The 22,954-nt window shown below is 44.2% G+C and overlaps 1 protein-coding gene across 1 annotated transcript in view; it reads right to left on the reverse strand.

Annotated features, from left to right (window-relative positions):
* Window positions 1–22,954, reverse strand: part of Frem2 (FRAS1 related extracellular matrix 2) — a 128,526-nt gene that overhangs the window by 57,089 nt on the left and 48,483 nt on the right. The window contains exons 3-6 of the mRNA XM_050138428.1: window positions 15,284–15,430; window positions 10,479–10,709; window positions 2,328–2,453; window positions 572–823 (exon numbers count right to left, since the gene is read on the reverse strand). Coding sequence (XP_049994385.1) covers window positions 572–823; window positions 2,328–2,453; window positions 10,479–10,709; window positions 15,284–15,430 — 756 coding nt within the window. The remainder of the gene's footprint in view (window positions 1–571; window positions 824–2,327; window positions 2,454–10,478; window positions 10,710–15,283; window positions 15,431–22,954) is intronic.

A 22,954-nucleotide genomic window follows, 5' to 3' on the forward strand; every position in this document is an offset into this window, starting at 1 on the left:
TCTCTCTCTCTCTCTCTCTCTCCCTCCCTCCCTCCCTCCCTCCCTCCCTCCTTCCCTCCCTCTCTCTTTTCACAAGAACATGCAAACCTATTTTCAGTTGGTGTTGCTTCACGGAATTACGTTTCCCCAGGGAAGGGTGTTCTAGTCTATCAACTCCTCTTGTCTTGAGACTTAACTTCCCACATAGCTGTTTCCCGCCCAGTGATTCATCTGATAGCCCTTCTTACGGGTTTCTTTGAAAAACAGATTCAAACACTTGGGTTAAAGTTAGAAAGCAGAAGGCAATCCATGATGCTTTTTAAAAGGATGCTGATTCTTCACCATGGAAGCTGATTGCAATGACTTACTGGTGAGTTGAACTGTAAAGAGGACCTAGAGAGGAAACTGGGCATGGGAACAATACATCAGGAATGAGGAATGATTGACGTAGCCAGTGTTTGATGAACCTAAGTCACTATACAATCCAGCAGAGAAACAATGTGCACCCCGTGATTCTATTTGCTTTCTAGTTTTTCTGTTTAGAAAGCTGTGTCTGGTGTTGTTGCCGCAGGGAGGATAAGTCAAAACTCACCGTCATCCTTGTCTGCGAGGATGGTCACCTTGGCTCCCGGAAACTTGTCACCGATCCTCCCACCCATGGGCATGCTCAGAAGGACCTGGAAGGTCTCCTCCTCCTCGTACAAGGAGTCATCGATTACGACCACACGGCACGTTTTCTCACGTTCGCCTTTGTCAAAGCGGACTACGCTGCTGTGGTCCTCGGGCCTGGAGATGTAGTCTGAGTAAGACAGCACTGAGGTCCGCACGGTGCTGGTCGCGGTCCCTAGGGTCCCGAGAGAACCAGGAGACGTCAGGGCTGAACCACTGTTTCCAAACGTGTTGTTTTCAGATTCAGTACTTATCGGTTGCGACTGTATACTGTTAACACCCCAGAACTGCATGGGCAACTACAGTATTCTAGCATCACGGGTCTCCTGCAGAATGTCCGCACGCACAATGTCCGCACGCACGCCTAATATTGGCCCGCCAGTGTTTCCTCCTGCCTTCCTTCCTACAGGCTTTCAAATCAACATAACAGGGAAGGTAATACCTCCCACTATTCAAACGTTCCCCATAGAGGCCAAGGCCATGTGCTTTCTGTGTTTGCCTAGTCTTTCCATGCATCTCCTGGGTTTTAGGCTTTGGGGAAGCGAGCCGTTCAGAAGTCAACACACTGGTTCTGCCACCTTGGTCCCAAGACTGAGACCGAATCTTTTTTTATTTGCATATCTAATACAGTTTCCCCTTCCTCCTCTCCTCCGGGTCCCTCCCTGCCATCTCCCTTCTATCCCCTTCTCTACCACTCCTCCATCTCCATTCACAAGAAGTAAGGCCTCCCATAGGAGTCAACAAAGTATGGCATTTCATGTCAAGGCAGGATCAAGCTCCTCCCTCTTGCATAAAGAAAAAAACAGGACTTTGAAAATTGTTTGCAATGATTATTAACTAGTTTTAAATTTTCAAATACTTATTTATGATTCTTTAAAGTTGAGAACATTTCTAAAACTGAGTTTAATGCTTATGGAAGCCTTGGAGCACTTCAAGAAGATAGATATGGCTTTCCATCACTGCTCTAACTCCACGAGCCTCTCCAGAATTCACCAAACACGTTGGATTAGTTATCTTGGTCATTTTAGCACTAATTATGTCAAAAAACCATATGCTTAGGGAAATCTATTGATTTCAAAGGGAAATTTGCATATATCCGTTACATGGTTCCTTAATCATTAATATATATTTTCTTATATACTCTACAAGGCATCTTTAGGAAAAGTTTGGATCCATTTCCAGTTGATAGTGACCTGTCTATAATTCATTGATCTATTTTCAACTGATAATGATTTGTCTATAACTCATTATCTAAATGGTCTTCAGTTTAATAAAGTTCTATAATCATGTATAAAAGTCATAAAAGTATCAGTTTTGGGTTTTGATTCAATCATGCATCTTTTTTTTTTCCTGTTTATTATCTTGTGGACCCTGATACTAGACCAGACCCCCACCTCTAAATAACTCTCTTTGACTTGGAAGGTTTGAACAGGCCTCGGTTCCCCACCATCTTAAATTGGTCTAAGAGACCAAAACCTGAGGGAAGAAGCAGCAGCCTCCTGCCAGATGGACACAAAGAAGCCCCTAGAAATACAATACCAAAGCTCACTTCTTAACATCTTGTTCTCCAGTGTCTACAAAAAAACCTTGTAACAAAGTTCACCCTCTGAGGCTCCACCAGAAGAAGAGGCTGACGGGCACACTGCGGGCTGCTTCACTTTGCTGGGCAATTGCCTCACCTTGCTGCGTGTAGCAGATCACCATCAGCTCCTGGCTGACATCGCCGCTCCTCCTGATGGGAATGAACAGCTCGCCCACATCCTCTTCCACAGAGTATTCTGGCTGGGGAATGAACACGGTTGATTCTAAAGAGAACACACAGTCACTATAACAATTTTTTTTAGGTCAGAATTTCCCTATCTCAGAAACTTAAAATTTTTCTGCTAGATGCTTTTTTAAGAAGAACAGTGCCAGAGGAAGGGCGGGAGAGGGGAAAGACCACCTACATGAAGCTCAGCATAGCTTCTCTCTCCAGCCATCTCTATTTTCTCAAAAAATACCACTGCACGGTTCTTCTCAATCCCCTTCTTTCCTTCTGTTACAGCACGACATTTTCCCTGGTGTAACCCAAGAGGTGGAAATGCCTCCTTTGCAGACCCCAGGTCCATACGGGTGAACCTGACTCCCAAGCATGAGCGTTAGGCAGGACTGGAACTCAGATCCTGTGACATCTGTCTACTCTATTATTATTCTTATCCAAAGGGCTTCTTTTTGGGTGGTTCGTGATTAAAAACGTTAACAGTATACTTGTTCAACTGTATCCAGACAATAGTTCCTTTTGAGTTCCCGAGTGCCTTATTACCTCTATAATGCTTTTTCTTCCCTAGCGGGATAACAATTACTTGTGACATAAAAACTATGTTTATATAACATTATAAGTCTCAATGATTCATTTTAACATAGATGAAAGGTACATTAAGTAATACAAGTAGCGTAATTAAGTTGTTAAAAATAGATCTATTGTGTAAAACTTTGGTGATGATTTAGTTCAATAGTTTGACATTATAAACCCCAAACAGATTGTGACATTCCTCTGGAAGCCATTTCCCGGATAGCCTTAACAGCCACACAGAACATACTTCCTGATCGTCTCTGAAACAGTAAGCACAATTCTTCTGGGGCTATGAAAGACTCTAGAATAATCTACACAGTTAAGATGTTCAGTTCTCCCTGCCCTGTGGCTGAGGGCATGAAGGATGAGCTCCTTTGAAGATGTTTCCCTCATGCTGAGGATGCTGGTGGGTCAGCCAAAGGGGAAGAGCTCACAGGAAGGAATTGCGCTTGTAGGGCAAGAACCAGAAATGGTTCTATGGCTAAGAGCGTGCTGCTCTTGCAGAGAGACCAGAGCTCAGTTCCTAACACTTACATATGGTGGTTCACACCATCCTGTAACTCTATTCCAGGAGATCTGACACCTTGCCTCCGTGAGCACCTCATGCATGCACATATGCAAAGATATAGATACACATAAGTGATTTTTTTTTAAAAAAAAAAATAAGAGCCAATGAGTTCTGGAGTTCAGTTTTCCAGTAACTCTCAGATATCCAGATGCATGTGCCACCATCTCCGGGCCTAGAGGTGATGCTGGCACTGGCCCTCACTGCCTGGGGGCACTTTATATGTCTGGGCTTTAGATCCTGCCCCAACCTTGGAAGACAACTGTAACATGAAATGCTTTTGAAATGACTAATCTTACCAGTATCATCGGTCTTCTTCCGAGACTCTCATTAATACATTCACTTTTAGAATGACCCCATTGCAGAGCTAATTATTCACTTATAAAACATTGATTTAATGCCAGGCGGTGGTGGTGCACGCCTTTAATCTCAGTACTTGGGAGGCAGAGACGCAGACCGCCATTCCATATCTCCAGGTGAATGCACTAGGAGGCATGGACCACGCGGGGACGCTGCACTCTGATGCATTCTATGAATGTATTTCAGCTGCCGCATGATAAACATGATGTAGGAGGAGCTGGCATGAAGCCCTTGGTTTTAAGACTTAGCAACCATCCAGGCAGGAAAAAGATCATAAACACCGAGGACCAGGAGATAAAAAGAGTTGGCACTTGTGGATGTGGTTGGGATGGGGATGCATTGCCCTCGCCCACCCTGCCCTAGAGGCGATCCAAGCGACAACTTGAGAAACATCCTCGTTGGTTTATTTTTAAGCTAAATTTTCACAGTGGTAAGGATTACAGCGATAGGAGCCGGAGAGATGGCTCAGGGATTAAGAGCATTGACTGCTCTTCCAGAAGACCTGGGTTCGATTCCCAGCACCCACATGGCAGCTCACAACTGTCTGTAACTCCAGCATACAGTAATGAGTGTGAGTAACACCCTCACAGAGACATAGATACAGGCAAAACTCCAATAAAATAAAAATAAATAAGAATTACAGCTATAATTATCAAGTAAGATTTTGCCAAATACAAAATTTTCGCATAGTGTCCTGATTTTAGTGCAAAACCGTATAAAGTGCCAAGCAACATTAAACTATCCAGTGAATCTCAGGGACCCCTTTCTATGAACTCATGGGAATTCACTGGGGGGCGGGGGAGGGATCACAGACTTTAAGTCTTTAGGCCATAGTCTCTGTGGCCTTTCTTTGAAACATTACCCAAAGCTTGTTACGTGCTAATGTTTGCGTATCTCTGTATTCAGACATTGAATGTGATGGTGCAGGAGATGGGCTATGAGAGGTGTGGATATAGGCAAGGTCATGAGTGTGGAGTCCCCGCCAGGGATTAGTGTTCTTATAAAAACAATGGGAGAGTTCTCTCTCCATCAACAGACAAGGAATTATGGGTGGCACACCCGGGAGACAAATGTCTGTAAGCCCGGAGGATCCTCAGCAGGACCCGAGTATACTAACCCAAGCTTTATCTGCTGGTTCTGTATTAGCATCACTGGAGAGAGAGTCAGGGTTGCGAACACACTAAGCGAGCCCGCTACTCCTAACCCTGCACCTTGAGCTCAAGTTTTTAATCCCCCACGACTGTGAGGAACAGATGAATATTATTATCTGTTATATTAAAGTCACCCAATCTGTGATATTTTGTTACAAAGGCCAGGGCTGATTAAACCAGGGTTAATCAGACAGCATTCATTCCACACTGCAAATATGTCCTGGCCGGTTTTGTTTTCACGTATGTTCTGAAGGAAGGCGCATGTGTGGGGTTTTAATTAAGTAGCCCCCAAAGGATTTAAACCTCGAGGACCTAAGGTCTGGTTTCTTCTGTACCCCGTGACCTATGCACATTGGATTACACAAGTCAGGACTTCTCCCCTGTGCTTACGGGCTTGAACCGTGAATAGAGAAGAAAGCCGTGTGCCTGGACAATGGCCTCAGACCTGGAATTTACTCCACAGTTGATCTGACAGAGGGTAAATATGCCCATATCAAGTTCAGATCTTCTGTTGACCCAACTTCCCACATAAATATGTAACCATGGAAGAAACCATAAAAGGATCGGAAAGACAATTGAACGATTTCTCCGGTTGCCGTTCAGGTTAACATGATCTTCCAGCCTCGCTTCACGTCTACAGCAGAAGTGTACACATAGGCTGCCTCGAGGAAGCACAGACGCTAAAGAGTGCCATTGTTGCATCAGCCTTTAAATGCAGTTAGCTAACACCGACAGAGCCTCAATGCTTGCCAAGTCCCATTCTAAACATGCCACATGTATCGACTGGCTTTATTTTTGTAATCACCTTTGTGGTAAGAACTTCGGTAATCTGCATTTTAGCTCTAAGGAGCCAACACACACACACACACACATGCATGTACACACACACACAGGTGGGGAGGCACTAGCACTGCATCTGAACTCCCCCAAGCCATCTCAGAGCCCTTGTTCCATGGTTGCCCAGGGTTCTCCCCAAAGGAAGCTACGCGGGGTGAGAAAGACAAGGCTAGCACACGAGGAAAGGAAAAGCTCACCGATGTCAAGAGGTATTCAGCGTGGCTGAGGTGGAGAAAGGGCAAGGAGAGGGGAGGAAGGTTAAAAGGAAGCTGAAAGCAAGCACCTAAATGACTCCTTAAAAGAGCTGAGAACTTCCTCCACAGCCTGCGTTAGTCTATGTATATAACTGCATACATACAGTATTCTGAAGGGAGGAGGCATGACTAGCATCCACTAGCACAGACAGAGAGCATACGAAGACATTTATCACAGAAGTCCCCACGTTACACCCCAGTCACACAACAGGCCGGAACTGTCACAGGGCCTATGAAGGAAGAACTGAGGGATAAGTTCTGGGATTGGTAGACTCTCAAGAAGCAAAGGGAAGCCTGTAGGAGAAAAGGCAATGGCAGGGTCATGCTCGCAACACCAGCCACGGCCACCTCCATGTGGGAGGATTATAATGACTGAAAAATGAACACTCTTTGCTTCTTGCTAGTTTCAGATTTGTAGAGGCAAGAAAGCAAGAAGTCTAAGGTCTCTTAGGCCCCTCACACCTCTGCTCTTTCCCACTCTCAGGAGCGTACTGAATTTTCTCTCTGGCAGTAAACAGGAGCGGGTAGATGTGAAAATTCTTCATTTTGAGGGATAAACCTGGATAGAGTGTTTTATCCTTTATCCACCAGCATGACAACACCATAATGAGTACTGTTTTGGAACTCTGGATTTTACTTTTAAGTTTTGACGATGCTGCAACTGGGAAAAAAACAAACAAACAAACAAACAAAAAAAAGCGACTTCAATTCTTAGAGACAACGTTGGAGCTACAGCGCGAATGTTCATCCTGTCCTCTTTCTCTCCATTACACTGAACAGATGAAGGAAATCCTAAAAACACGACAGAACAAAAGATCTCCTAAAACCCCGTCACAATAGACGAAGAGGAAGAGAACTTGGGGCGTGGATGAAAGCAATGAGTGTTCCCCGCCTTGTAGGAATCTGGGAGGTTTGAAGACAACTCAGAAGGCCTTCTGGCACATCTCCAGGCCATGGCCAGCAAGCGTGCTCGGTGCAGAAGTGTCTGAATGCTGCCATTGATGTCTGAACTTGGACATTTCTTTAACACTTTGTTATTTATTTATTCTTCCAAAATGAACCAAGTCAATGCAGACCATTTTTAACTGGAGTTTAGGAAAGAAGCAGATGAAATCAGTGAGCCTGACCCACATCAGAGGGTACCACATGCATGCAGGAGCCCATGGGGCCCGGAAGTGGGCATCCGATCCCCTGGAGCTGGAGTTACAGATGGTTGTGAGCCATCATGTGGGTGCTGGAAATTGAACCCAGGTCCTCCAAATGAGCAGGAAGGTACTATTAATTGCTGAGCCATCTCCCCGACAGGCTTATTTTTTTTTTATATATAATATTAGGCAGCAACTCAATTTGATTCCACCAAAAACATTTATAGAAAAGGAATAGCTGACCTACTTACTTATGATTAAATATAATGAGGGAAATATCAGAATGACTTGATTGGTAAAAGCTTATAAGCACTTCAGGTGTATCAAGGCAAATCATTACATAAAAATGAGCTTTCTATATTTTTCTCTATGTATTTCTATTTGACTATTTGAGGTTGTGGTCTCCCAATAAATATACATAAAGATTCATTTTATTCTGAGTGGAGAGATCAAGAAGTGAAAAGACAAATAGGATCTATTTTTTTTATTAAAGGTTAGTTCTTATGTATTTTCCTTTAACAGAAACAAAAGGGTTTACTACCAGGTAACGTCCATATGTCTCTAAGAGTAAGAAACACTGGTATTATTTGAGATACAAGATTTAATAGACAGAAAGCTAAGAATTGTTGTCCTGGAAACCTCTCAAAACTGGGTTAAAGCAGGAGCATAGCTCAGCGCTATTCAAAACACCGGCTGCTCTTACAGAGAACCTGGGTTCAGTTCTCAGCACCCACATGGTGACTCACAACCATCTTTAACTCAAGTTCCATCACATCTGATGCCCTCTTTCTGGCTTCCAGGGTACTTCATGAATATAAGGCACATACATGCATGCAGGCGAAACTCAGACATATAAAATAACTAAATAAATCTCTAAAAGAATTAAAATGAGTTAACTGTTCCTTCTATGGCTCATATTATACATTGTAGCCTGCAGCTCTCTATACTATTAGCTGACGGAGTGTGGTCACAAGGCTGTAGCACTCACTGCATATCTGCATTGTCTCACCTTGGCTCCAGCACTTAGCAGAATTCCTGGCATCCACAGCTGATGCTCAGTAAACCTTTGACTGCACAGGCGCACAATACAAGGACTAAAGCGCTCTTGCTTTCTGGTTTGTTTTTGTTTTGTTTACAACACTTGGGTTTATTCTCTGATGCTAATAACTTCCAGGTTTTATACAGAAAGCGAAACCAGCAAGAAGTTAGGAATTGGCTGATGTAATTTATCGATACGTTCAATAAGCACATGAATCTCTTAGTCTAGGAGGCTGCTCTATTTTCTCAGAAGAATGTTCTAGCCATTCTCCACCCTCCCCCACAGCAAATACTTACTTACTTGATAACTGAATAACACTGAATTTTCTTTTCCGTCCTACATTTCCACACAGCAAAATCTGTCTACTCCAGACACAAAGATCCACTGGGTGACTCAACTGCCTCTGGATAGCCCCTTCCCAAGGGGCAGGGCAGCTTGGAGATTTACTCTTTTTGTGTTCATGGCCATCCCCAAATTTTCAGGGGAGTTCTGGAGCACCCTCCCTGGTATCTGCCACTCAAGACTGTTGCAGCGTAGATGCCATAGGCACACAAGGACTGGACCTCATCTTGAGGTGGAGGTGGAAGGTCGGTACCTATTCCAGTGATGCAGGGGGCTGCAGATGCGGGCAGGCAAGGGAGGAGTTAGACATTATCCATGCTAGCCCTGAGCATGGCTTCCCATTAAATAAATAAGCAACACAGGGTGTGTGTTTGCAGATGAATATAGATGCTAATATATGGAGTGAAATACAAAATACTTTAAAATCCTTCCCTAAATCACAACTATTCAATTAAAAACGATAAATGAGAATAGAGACTATATTAGCATAGTTATAACTATGTGAGGTCCAGGGTTTATGTATGTACATACATGCTTTCACATGTGCGTGTTTCCCTTGTTTTAGAATCCCATTGCTCAGACATGTCACTGGTAGAGAGAAATATCTTCCCTTATGCTAAGGAATGCAGAAATAAGTTTTAAGTCTTATCCCTTAACGTAAACGAAAGCAATTTTACTAAATAGCAAATAAAATCCCCAAAGCTAGCTTCCAGCTTAAACTAACAGAGCAGCTTAAATGTATTAACGTTGTCATGGGATTGTTTAAAAGGGAAAAGCGTTACTATCGAAGTATATCCCCAAAGCTGTAGACTAAAAGAAAGTTTAATTATTCATCCACAGATAATTTATGCAATTAATGTTAAATATTCCTTAATGAAAATTACAAACATAGGGGAACTTCAGATTTGACTGAAGGCAGAGGAATTTGGTAAGCTCAGGATGCAGGAAGCCCCCAGTTCTTTAATCATGCTGAGTCTTTTAACACAGGGATTTGCACGAGACCCATTTTATGAACTCAGCAGATTGCATCTTTGTAGAGCATTTAGGAATTTTCTGACTGACAAAATACTGCAGGCTGGCAGTTAGAAAGAAAGTCACGTCTGGCTTCTGACAGCATTTCAACTTCAGAAGTCTCGATGAGGTCTGTGTAAATGCCAAGCCTCAAGAAGCCATTCACTCCGTGCCCCCCTCCCCCGCCCCAGCTCAAATACACATGGAGACAAACCAGGATTGTATGCAAGGGGCAGGAGAAGGTCAACTTACAAGAACATTAATGCTCATTTTCACAATGTCAGCCAAGTGCACACATTGACAAGGAAAGTAGCCGAAGAGAAATTCAGAGCTATGGCTCATCGCAGAAAGGGGGGCGGTTGGGAGCAAAGGGGTGGGTACTGCCCCACGAAGGTGAAAATAATAAAATGCAATACAGGGAACAAATTCATCCCAGAGTGGCCTGACTCCCAAACCCTTTGCTCAAAAGGTATTCTAAGACATCTGAAAGACTTCAAAGCTGATGAACTGGGGCCACAAAAACTGGAGGAACCAACCACACTGGTTCTTAGAATGACAATCATGGAGAGGACCTGGCATTGGTGCACTGGTTGCAGTTAATGTACCTGAGATATCGCTTCCCTTCATTATGGTTACATTTCCCCCTTTCCATCAATATACCTGATAATTCTAAAGAATCTGGAAAATTCTCTGCCTAGAAAGTCCACATAGTGACTTTCAACTCCTCTACAGGGAAAGTGCTTTGTCCTAAACGCCCATCAGCAATAGCGTAAGGGAGAGATGATCATGCTCACCGTCGCCTGGGTCGATGATCTCCACAGTAGTCACCATGGGGAACTCCAGGACCGCCAGCACGGGCTCAGAGAGAACCACCTGGAAGGTCTCCGAGTGCTCATGTTCCTCGTCGCTCAAGATCCGCACTCTCCACGAGGCCCTGGTCTGGCCGGGGTTGAACTGCACTTGTTTCTGGGCCTTGCCCTTGAAGTCACTGTCTTTTCGTGCAGTCCCATCCCTTGTGCTGATGCCTGCAGAGACAATATAAATCATTCGGTTTAGAGTAAATGGAACGATTCCCTCTTTTTCTTTGTTTCATTGCTGGGCATCCGGCTCTGCCTTAATTGCTGCATCTCTATCAAAGACTAAAACGGAACAAATTGCCTTAGAGTGCTTATACAACATTCCTTTGTCCCCGTGGTGACGGTGGAATACGCCTTTAATCCCAGCACCAGGGAGGCAGAGGCAGGTGGATCTCTGTGAGTTCGAGGCCAGCCTGGTCCACAGAGCTAGTTCCAGGACAGCCAAGGGTACACAGAGAAACCCTGTCTTGAAACACCAAACATCAAAACAAGAAAAAAAGAAAATGACTTTGGATATATCTGAATACACCACAGACTGCCAATCTTAACATGAAGATGGAAATAAAGGTTTTGTGAAAAGCCTTCATCTTCTAGTTTTCCGAAAAACACCAGACAGGTAAGTGTTTCACATATGCATCCGCTTCGGTAGCAGACAGCATAGCGTACTTAATGGCAAAGGATAAAGGGCCCCAAACAGGAGTGCCAGCTCTCTGTGTCTGGCTGAGTTCCCCACTACAACCATCACAGCACCTGCTAGTCGACCGCTGCCTGCTTGGCTGGGGTCCCTTTCATCAGTAAGGAAACTCTTTCCAGAAGATGCAGAGGACAGTTGAAGCCGGAAAGGAGGTTCCTACCCTACAGGGCATCACCTCCAGTTTCAGCCACGTTTACCACAGGACAGTGGAGTCATTCACCCAATGAGACACAGGTTGCAATACCGAATCCCCACTGCGGCTACTGAAAACACCCACCAGCGTTCTCTTCGGTTATTAAATGAAGCTACTTCTGTGTCATTTCTCACGCGGGAAAAAAACGGCGTGGGGCGGAATGAAGCAATGCACTCTTGCTAGTGCGGGGCTGGAACGAGGCGTTCTGGGGCTGAGAAGGTGGACTTTCAATCCTCTCGGCCACACAGCGATAGGATGCAAACCAATTATTACCCTAACCGCTCTCAGTTCCTGAGACACTCTGGAGAAGTGGTTATCAGTGTGGACCCTGGGACCTGACTATTTGGGAGTATCACATTTTCTCTGCTCACTTGTGAAGTGGAAGATATAATGGTATTTTTCTCGTGGGGTTAGGATCTGGAGGGTACTGGGGACTGACTAGCCCTGGCCTGGATAAAGACTCAGATTGCAGTAACAACCACTTCCATTTTGTAGGCCCATTGACGAATGCAACACCAGTCAGGACTCGAGGGCTGGGGAACTGGTGAATGAAGGCTTAGAAGGGAAAGAGAGATGGATAGAGCACTCGGTGGGCTTAAGGATGTTCTTGCCATTAATAGATGTTTACTAACTGGTACAACTGAGATCCCTGAGATGCAAAGGCTATCATCAAATACGAACGCGTGTTTAGTTCAGCAGTGAATCGTAAGGAGTTGTTACATACCGCAGAGATCCCAGCATGTCCAATTACTGCTAAGAAATGGGGGCAGCTTAGATGACTGTGCAAAGGATGGCATATCAAGAAATTGTGGCTCACAGGCACAATGGAATTTCATTCGGCCATCAAGAAAAACAGAATCATGACAGTTACAGAATAATGTAACGGACGAATGGAGAATCTTTATGGTAAGTGAAACACGCAAGAAGCAGAAAGACAAGCACATGGGTTTTCTTTAATGAGAAATCTAGGGGTGCGTGTAAGCAGTGAAAGTATAAAGGAGACTAAGAGAGCAGGAAAGAGATCTTAAGGGGAATGGAAGAGGGAGGGTGAGGGAATTCATGCCACATGAAAGCAGGAATGGGGGTCGGAAGAGGACAGTGGCAGAAGATGAGGAAGCTCAAAGCCTGATGGTGTGTGTGTATGAAAATGCCGTAGCAAAGCCCATTAGCTTATACGTCAACCTTCAGAATTAATTTTAAGAAGCTTGTTACGGCTTAAAGATGAGGTGTCCTGCTCAGCTGATGCCCTGAATGTGTGGGCCACATCTGCTGGCATTATCTCAAAGGTTGTATGTATGGCCTGGCTGGCAGAAGCAGGTCCCTAGGGTCAAGTCTTTGAAGGTTGTATTTGTTCCTGGGCCTGGTCTAGCTCTTTCTGTTTTCTGGTCAACCAAGATGTGAACAGCTCCATCTCCTGCTTCTGCTGGCACAGTTGGGGTCACTCCTGCCTCCGTCCATTCACTGCCCCTGTTGGATTGTTGGGCAATCCTTCCTTCCCTTAAGTAGCTTTGGCCAGGAATTTCATCACAGGCATGCAAACATGATTTAACAAGAGGTTACAAGATAAAGAGTCATCTTTGGGAAAATGCATTTATATGTTCTGTATAAATCTTGATTTACACACTGTACTCAAGTGATATTCTATCTGCAGCTACCATGTATTCCAGTGTGTATGTAAGTAAGTCCATATGTGGAAGTGGAAATTTTATGGGACCAGCATCCTCATTGTAGACTTCTATAAATCTGCTTTGCATTACACTTGAACTCTAGTCCAGGTCCTGGCATAATTTCAGGGTCATCTTCAATGATGGCAGACGTGGACACACAGGGAGACGTGTACACACAGGGAGATGCGGATACACAGGATCTTTCTAATATTTTTCCACTCCAGTCTGCTAAGTGTCTGTGTGAGGCGAGCCAAGCAGAGCTAGGGAGCCTTTGTAGAATTAATGGGATAGTCATAGGAACCATAGTTGGTTCAAACAAATAACTTAGGAAAAATGCATTAGCATTCCACTGAAGAATAATAATTTTTTAAAAGAGGAGAGAAAAAAAATAGACTTGAAAGTCTCTAAAACACCTCTCAATGGTTAACTTTCTCAGTGTTACCTGTAGGATATCTGTGAACTCAAATTACACAAACTTGCCAAAAGCGTGGGCAGAATGCAAATAGACAGGAACATTGTTGATAAGGACCAAGGGGCTCCGCTTTCCCCCGTTTTCAGTGCAATTTATTCACTGTGTTTTCAGGCACAAAGCACAGGTGAAACCTACTTCTCGCTGACAGTAAACATCTGCTGGGGGTGTGCAGAGGGGAGCCCTGGCAGAGAGACTGGGTCCCTAAGGAGAGCGGAACGAACATCTACTGCGCTCTATGAGAATGTAAAGAGGGGTCTTGCAGAAGTCCAGCACACAAGGGGCCAGGAAGTGCTGCCCAGTTGAAGGTGGACAGGCCTCTTTTCAAAAGTCAAGAAAATATATATATATATATAACCCTATTTTTAAAGGAAAGAATAATTAATATCCAGGGTCCAAACACACCAGGGGAGAACTGTGTGTTTAGCGGAGGGACCCATCTATAGATAGGGACCTAATGTTTAAGGGGTGACAGGCCAGCACAAATTCAAAATAATAATTTCAGAGACAGCCCTTTTATTTTTGCCAGTCCTTTTCTAGCTTCCTATTGTGACTAATAATTTCCCTCCTCAGCACTTACCCACTCTATTAAATGCATCATTCTCAAAGTGGTATCATCGCCCGGGGCGCAATGTCACTTCTCATCAATGCCCTCAGTATGCATAAACTGTACTTCTGCTTTACACATTTCCCTATTTTATCATTATAAGAAGTGAAATGTGGCCTTGAATCGGAGTTGAAGAAGGGTTTTATTCATTTGCTGTTGGCTCTTGGTTTAAGAAAATGACTAGGATATAACACGTAACATCTTCACGTGTAGTGGTCAGGGAGTGACTTCGGTGAGCCATAGGGCCCAACTCCCTAAAATAATTTTGCTTGTTTATTAAAGTAGCTGTCATATGTTTTGTTTGTTTGTTCACTTGTTAGGTTTTTGAGGCAGGGTTTCTCTAGGCTTTGGAACCTGTCCGGAACTAGCTCTTGTAGACCAGGCTGACCTTGAACTTACAGAGATCTGCCTGCCTCTGCCTCCCGAGTGCTGGGATTAAAGGTGTGCGCCACCACTGCCTGTCTGTCATATGTATTTTTACAGTTCTGTTTCAGATGAATTGTACCCTGTGTTATTCCTTGGAAACTACAGCTCCCAGACTTCTCCTGGATTACCGTCACCTGTGTGCGCGCTGGCCGCGCCCAGGTGAAGACCATTCCTCCCAGATAACCTTGCGCCCCCCGTTAAAAGCGAGCGTCCACGAGGTTTCGCTCTCTCTTGGCCCTTTTCCCCCCTACCCTTGTGTGTCGCACGTCCCACCCCTTACTGTGTTCCCCTCTCCCCATTAAAACGCACCCACGTGGGAGCAGCGTGTCTGTCTCTTCCTTTGCGTCCCGTCTATCCTGTGTTTGTCCACACACCCACGCCGCCCCGCCGCCGTTTTTACAGGAATAATACCCTGGGGATAAATTAGATTCTCATTATTTATTCTAACCTAGGAACATTTGATTTAATTTTTGAATTCATTGGTGATGACTTCCAATTTTGTGCATTTATTTTACACCACAGAACGGTCACGATCATGCACCTTGATGTATATCTGTTGATATCGCTTAGAAGTCAAATATCAACGTCTCACTAAAATTTAACCAAGATCAGTGATCTAAACTAGTGCTGCAGTTTTAGCACTAGAGAACAATTTCAAACACATATGAAGTGCAAATTAAACTTACTTATAAATGAAGTTTCTCCCAGGTACCCTCTGCGTTTAAGAACAACATCTAGAAACTTGGAATCTTCGTTGATCAAGTAGTATTCCTTTTCAAATGAGATCCAGGCCCAGTTCAATCGAAAATGCTGGTTGGTTAACTTGTTTCCACCTGGAAAATAAGAATGTAAACCTTACATTACTGCTTTCTTGAATGGATGGCCTGCCTTAACAGTCCACAAAGGAGAAAACTCTGAAAAGAATACTGCTGGATTTAATACACGGACTCCGGGACACTTGTGTGGAGGTAGAGCCGGCCTCTCAGTGACTGTCAGACATTCTCAGATATGGTCCCTCAGAAATTCCTCCTTCTTTCAGGATGGAAGTGTGGGAAGGGGAAAGGATCACGCAGTATTCTGAAGCCAAGGAAGTCATAAAACAGGGAGGGGTAGATCTGGGAACAGCAGGGGGATGAATGTGATGGAAATACCGTGTATGGGCTGTCAGTTAATAAAAAGATACTTTTAAAAACCCACTCACCACAAGGTGCCGCTGGTGAGCAAGCTTTTCTCTATAGAGGGTTGCAATGTCCTTACACATACAAAAACCTTCCCAAATACCTTTTTCTGGTTCACAGAGCAATTGGGTGGAAGGCTTTAATTATAACCACTTACAGAAAAACAAATATTCTTGCTCCACCCCCCTTTTCACCAGACTCCACTCCATTCCTGAAAGCAAACAGACAGCCTTTTTCATTGGCCTCCCCTCTCCTCCCACCTCCCCACCAAAACGGAGCTGGCAGCCTCTAGGGAGAAAGAGAACCTTGTGTGTGATCTCTCTAATGCGAGAGCTACTCTGTTGAGTAAATCAAAGAACTGCTTATCAGCTAATCACTCCACACCTATCCCTCAAGGTTTGTCTTTTGATCTGGGAGGTTTATAAACAAAGGCATCACTAATTCCTTTTAAGTCTTTCTGGAAAAGAGTAAGGGGACAAAGCCTAAATAACAAACACAGCTAAAGGGGTGGTTTGTACTCTGGGTTCCTCTCTTTTGAGTCCACACAAAGAGAGCTATGTAGAGAAAAATGGGGGGGGGGGAAGAAATGTCAAGACTGGTTGGCTGAGTGAAAATCTACCCGACGCAAAGCAACCAGGGGAGGAACATACTGCTTTCTCTTAACTTTTTATAAGTAAAAACCATGGTGACTTTGAGTTATCAACTCTCACACCTGACAACCTGAAAACCTCATGCAGCTGAGACTATGCAAGGAAATTGGTTCTCTTATTGTCTGACTTGGCACCACAGCCTCTCAGAAAGTCCCACAACGCAAGCCAGAGGCAAAGGGATGTTTTATCGCTCCTGTCAATCTTCCATGGGAATTTTGTCCCCAAAAAAGCCAAAACAGATTTGTAAGAAGCACTTGTTGTAATTATTTCCTTCGTCACCCCAGACCTGACAAAACTCAAGCTTTACTCCATTGTCCTACAGCAGACCACTGCAAAGCCGTTCAGTCACTGCACAGAAGATTCAGGGGCAGAGATGCAACTCTGGGAGTGCTTTGCCTGGCATTCACAAGGTCCTCAGTTCGATCCCCAGTACCGCCGAGTGGTTGCACCACCATGGAAATCAATAAATATGAAATCCTTACTGAAGCTCTTAAAACTGTGATGCAGAAGCGACAACATGTGCTTTGGCTGCAGCTACGTAAAATGCACCGTACACACAGGATTATTGCATGCTTAGAGCTGATGAGGGAGGTGCTGGACAATTCCGGTTTTTAGTCAATTTCTGGTTTGACTGTTGTTTGTTTGCTAGTTTGGATTTTGAGGCAGGGTCTCACTACACAGTGAGAGCACAGACTTCCGACTTGCAATACTCTTAACTCAGTCTCTTCAATACAGGTGAGCACACCCTCCATAATTACTTTCTAAATTAATTTTTTAAATATTTATTTTAACATTTTATGTGTATAGGTGTTTTGCTTGCAAGTATGCGTGTGTATCCTAAGCCTGCCTGGTGCTTGTGGAGGCCGGAAGAGGATATCAGATGCCCTGAAATTGGAGTAACAGGGGGTTAAGAGCCACCACGTGGGTGTCAGGGAGACAGCCATGATCTGTTGTCATGCCACAGGTCCAAAGGACGAGGGCCAGTTGTTCACATAACCATGTGATGGCTATCTCCTCATGCTCTGATCACGATGGTTATCTCAGGCACTTTGTCACAGCAGAGAGGACCTGATCTAACTGACTGCATAGTTTATGAACAGCCAGAAGAGAGTCTGTAGGTTCTGGTACGAAGAAAGGAGAAAGGGGCTGGAGAGATGGCTCAGCGGTTAAGAGCATTGCCTGCTCTTCCAAAGGTCCTGAGTTCAATTCCCAGCAACCACATGGTGTCTCACAACCATCTGTAATAAGGTCTGGTACCCTCTTCTGGCCTTCGGCATACACACAGATAGAATATTGTATACATAATAAATAATAAATAAATATAAAAAAAGAGAAAGGGATGGAATCACTAACTACCGGATGTTAGTAGCACCCCTCGTGTACACAGACAGGATATCACAGTGCGCCATCACTTGTATAGAAGAGAGGCGATCATATCCAACCCTTCGCTGTATTCTTTTTAAATGTACAAACATGGGGGTGGGGCTTGCATGATGCATGGGCTCCTTTCTAACACCCATCACTTTTCTCCTCCTCTTGGCAATGTCTATTTTTCCAAATTTGACAATATTTAGCCAGTCTTACAATTTGATTCTCTTTCCTGAAATAGTCTAAGAAGTGGCAACATCTTCTAAACACTACACACTGAAGACTATTGGGTGGTGGAGGGCTTTGATCACCCCTGAATGAATCAAGACACCCCAGCAAGCTGTAGCACTCGCTGGCCCCTTTGTTGGATTAGTTTTCCTACAAAATACTTTCGACAGCCTCATTTCCTAAATGTAGGTATTTTCTCTCTGATTGTTTCTGCCTCTGAGTCTGACCCCTGATCTAGAGAACAGTCACTTTGTTTTCATTATTGTTAGAGTAAAAAAAAAAAAAGTCACTAAATGGAGTAGAATTCTACTGCTTCGATTAAAGGAAATGCCTCATTTACTGGGTCATATGACACTCATGTAACGTCCACTACTGAATCCTTTCATTTAAAAATATTGTTTTTAAGGATACATCTAAATTGTCTTTCATTTTGGAACAGGTACCAAATTGCTGGTTTATCCACAGGTTCCCAGTCACATCTGGCTGAATAAATATTTTCATGGGTTCCCAACACTTTCATTGAAAGAAAACCAGAAACAGTACCCAGAGCTTTTGCTTTTTGCAAGGACGATGATATGGTCCAAATGAATTACACAGGGATTTAGAATTTAGTATAAAGCTGGGATTCTTCAGTGGATATTTAACTACAGAGCACCAAGTCACACCTGTGAAGTCCAATTCAAAACAATGAGCTGCCACCTGACTTCTCTGAACACATGAGCCATCCTGAGGTTTAGAACTTGCAGCACCTCAGTAGTCCCTTGTTGAAAGGAAGATGCCGGGACACAGAAGGACTAAACTCTGCTGACTTTAACTCCGTGTGTTAAGAATGTGATTGATCCTGTAGAACTGAACTGTGTTTTACAAACACAGTAGAAATCAACCTTGCTTCTTATATACCATATAAATGAATCTAACCTCCGTAGATGGGAATAATACATGTCAATGCTGTGAACTAAGGCTACATGACTGGATGTGGAATTGTCCATAAAATTAATCCATTTAAAAACCAGACAAATTTTATTTACATGATTGGCTGCTTTTTAAAAGCAGACCCCTGGTGTCAGATGCCCCAGGAGCTGGAAACAAATTAAGGCCCATGGCTTGTGTCATAAATCTCCACAACAGGTGCCTGACAGCTGATAACCACACTCCCCAATGCTTTGTCCCCAAGCCCTGACACCAGAGCCATTAAGGTTTTGATGAGAAGGCTTCCTTTGAACTTTTCCAGCTGGTCTTTAGGCTGCTACAATTTTCTTTTTCAGTTCAGACTCAATAGTGACTTTAGAATAACAAAGAATCGCAGATCTTCAGAGATCCCTCCCGGAAAAACCCTGGCTTTCCTGATTTCCCTTAAGACAAAGGGCACACTTAATAACCATCCCACAGTGTGCCACAGCCCTGACCTGTGCTGGTGAGGGAGGAGGCCTAACATTTAGCTTTGATGAGGAATCTGTCTTTAGACAAAAGTTAATTAGCAGAAAACTGTCCTTTTATGGTAAATTCCACTTGCCAAGAATAAGATTCAATCTAGAGACTTCCCTAGAAGTCAAATAGGCATCCACAATGAAACGAAAGCTAATCTGGATTTAACCTTTCAAAGCCAAAGATAGAGACAGATATTTAAGGGCTGGAAATGTAGGTCAATAGTAGGGTGTTCACCTAGAAATGGGTGTTTATATTGGAAAAGATTTGTGGCATCATTATTATCTGATTTATAGGCAAAATTGTGCCATTTTATTTTTAAGCAAATTTTAGAAAGTTTTTACTTTAAAAGCAAGCCAGCCGCCTTAATCACCATCAGGACTGGGTTGGTGAGATTCCAGTTATGCTTATGGGAGTTGGTGATTCCCGCTATGCTCACGTAAAGGATTCATTTCACTGTCGTGTCTGTGACAAGATGCATCTCTAACTTTGCACTGGCCTTAGCCTCTTCACAGGAAAGGCTGTCAGCTTGTAGAAACCAGATCCCTGACCCTTAAAGTCAGACTGATTTTACTGCTCTCTGAATACTACCTGATACAAAACATAAGCCAGCCTGGGTCTTTGGATTCCAGGAGTCAGTCGTCAACTATGGGGCATGGCGCATGCGCAAACGCAAACCATACACGCCAGAGATTGTCAAGTACTGCAGGTGCTGCCCTGAGGCTGAAGCTGCACGTACGTGGAGGAGGGATTACTTCATCCAGAGGGAATCCGAGACAACACGTGGAAGAGACAGTGGTTAAATGGTCCTTAAGTCAGGGTGCCATTTGAACATTCAGGGTGGTGGAGGGAAAGGTGCTTCTGGATGAGAAACCCAGGAACAAGAGGACTTAAGAGAACGCAGTTTTGTGGGTGCCTAGCGAATTTGCTACATCTTAGTTTTTACTCTTTTTGTTGTTGAAGTCACTGGAAATCGGAGAGAAGAAGTTGACTGTAGATGAGGTTCGCCCAAAGTTTGACTTGAGAGCAGGAGGGGACGGCTCACGCTGAGGGGACGCGGACACACAGATAAGAACACCTTAGACTCTGAAGCCACTGGGACCAATGGGAGGCGGACCAAGAACTGCCCTTACTTTGCGTTGTTTTCCAGACTACATACTACAGCAAATGCTTCTATGTTTTGCTAAGTAGTGTACTTCAGTTAAGGCATTAAAATTACTCACACGCGCAACAGCTGGTCATTAATAAATCATTTTCTCCTTTCATTCTGTGTAGCTCCACCCCTCAGCCTGTGTAGCCCCACCCCCTCGGCCTGTGTAGCCCCACCCCCTCAGCCTGAGTAGCCCCACCCACGCTTCCACTGCCTTATAAGTTGCATAAAAGAGGCTGCAGAGAAAAAAACGGGTCAGATCCACTGAGCAGTAAAAGAACTTGTAGAGAATGGTAGGGGAGAAGTGGAAGGGAACGGGGCACAGTTGGATATTAGTACATGTGTGCATGTGCACACACACCCCACACACATACACACACACACACACACACACACACACACACACACACACAGCTATCTTCTGGGGAGGCATAAGGAGGTGTACCCAACACAGCAAAGAGAGTGATGGAGACAGGATATATTCAGAGCTGCCCCATGAACAACTCTGAGAGCAGCTTTAGTACGGCTTAGCTCACATTTTACTCTTCGTATGTATGCATGCATGTATATATAAGGTTTATTTTGTGTGTGCACTGTGTGGGTCCACGCTTAAAACCGACTGAGTGTGGAGGTCAGAGAACAGCATGTAGGCGTTGAAAGTCAGCTCTCTTCTGTTGTCACGCGGGTTATGGGGATTGGACTGAAGTCACCAGACTTGGCGATATGTGTACCCGCTGAGCCATCTCATCTACCTTACTCTGTATTCTTGTGCAGTCTCTGCAGAGAAGCAGTTGTAAGAAGATGTGATGGCGAGGCCGACAAACATCCCCATCCCCCTTAGAAGCCAAGGGTACCACAGTCCACAGCACGCCTTGTAGGGTGCTCTTTGGGGTGTGGTTCACCATATATACTTCCACGAATGCCATGGAAGGTGGTACATAATGGGTACTGCTACACAAGGCTCCGAAGGGTTAAATCCATATCCACAGACTACACCACAGGTTGATATATTCCCAGTCCACACGAATCTTCCATTCTATATTTGCAAACTCACCTATCCGTAACAACGTAACTGCAACCCCTAAAATCAACACAAGGCATTTCAGTGGTCAGTCTTGAGCATGGGCACATGGTGTTTAAGTTGTAATCACCTGAACCATTATAACCCCCATTCGACACACAGTAGGTCAGGGATTTCTACACTCTGAGAACCAGGTCAGAGGGCATGGGGTTAAATCCGTGTATAGAGTAAATCAGGGCCAATTTAACACCAACTTCCGGTATTCTTTTCTTCTACTTCTTCCCAGTCATCGAATCAGTTCATTGAGGTCACCATTGAATTTCAGACCATGCTAGCACCCTTTTAATCTTCTCGGGTTAATGAATTCATAAACTGATGCCATGGGATAGACTGTCCCTCCACTGCTGGCCAAGACCCCGAGGCCCCCAGACAGTAAGATGAACACAGAAATGAACCAAGAGCTCAGAGTGTCTAACTTCAGAAGGGATTCGGAGGCTACGCAAGGCTGGGCTGAGGAGGCTGAGAGGTAACCACTTCTGATGGAGGGGTTCAGCAGGCCACAGCTGGGTGGGAGCCTCAAGCCTGAGCCTTCAGGGCTCCTTCTAGTAACTAAGTACAACCCTTTCCTCCCCCCTAAGCTTCAGCTGCCCCCTCATGCCCCCCCTGCCCCGCCCAACAAACAAGGAATTAAAATTAAAAGGAATGTGCTTAATTTCATCCTTGCAACCCCCTCACAACAGAAGAACCACTGATGTCCATCTTCTGACCTAGGGTTTGAGAGCCTTTGCTCAATCAAGCCTGACTGGTTTGTGTCACATGTCACCTCCTGAGTTAGACTTGGTGGAACTAAGGTCTTGGCTGCTGGTATGCACACTCAGGATGAGGAATTCCGGCGCACATCCACCTGAATGTGCACCTGAAAAGGGCAAAGGACAAAGTAAACACAGGTAATTGCAAGGTGAACTCTCACCCACTATTCCAGGAGCATTTGCAGCCTGGAAGCTAACACTTAGTTATTTTCATTCTTGTCACGCAAGCAGCTAAGGATTTTTTTTTCTTTCACTTAATTTTGCTGATCAGGCAATGCATTAAAGAAATAATTATGTTGTTGAACAGCACAAATAGACATTAGGTATTTTAGAGTAGGGCATGGACCGGCAATTAATCCTCACTTGCTCTTTTATCAATGCCTCAGAAAGGTGTAGTTTCGATGGACTGATTGTAAAGGCACTGTTTTACCGTGAAAGATGAATATATTACCTGGTGGTTTGAGCCTGCTCTAGTGGTCCTTTGATAGGCTTATATTGTTAAGCATTTCAAATATGAAATATAAAAGT

The sequence above is a fragment of the Alexandromys fortis genome, unplaced genomic scaffold (genome assembly GCF_014885135.2).
Source record: "Alexandromys fortis isolate MF-2015 unplaced genomic scaffold, M_Fortis_MF-2015_v1.1 scaffold_15, whole genome shotgun sequence".
NCBI classification, from domain to species: Eukaryota; Metazoa; Chordata; class Mammalia; order Rodentia; family Cricetidae; genus Alexandromys; species Alexandromys fortis.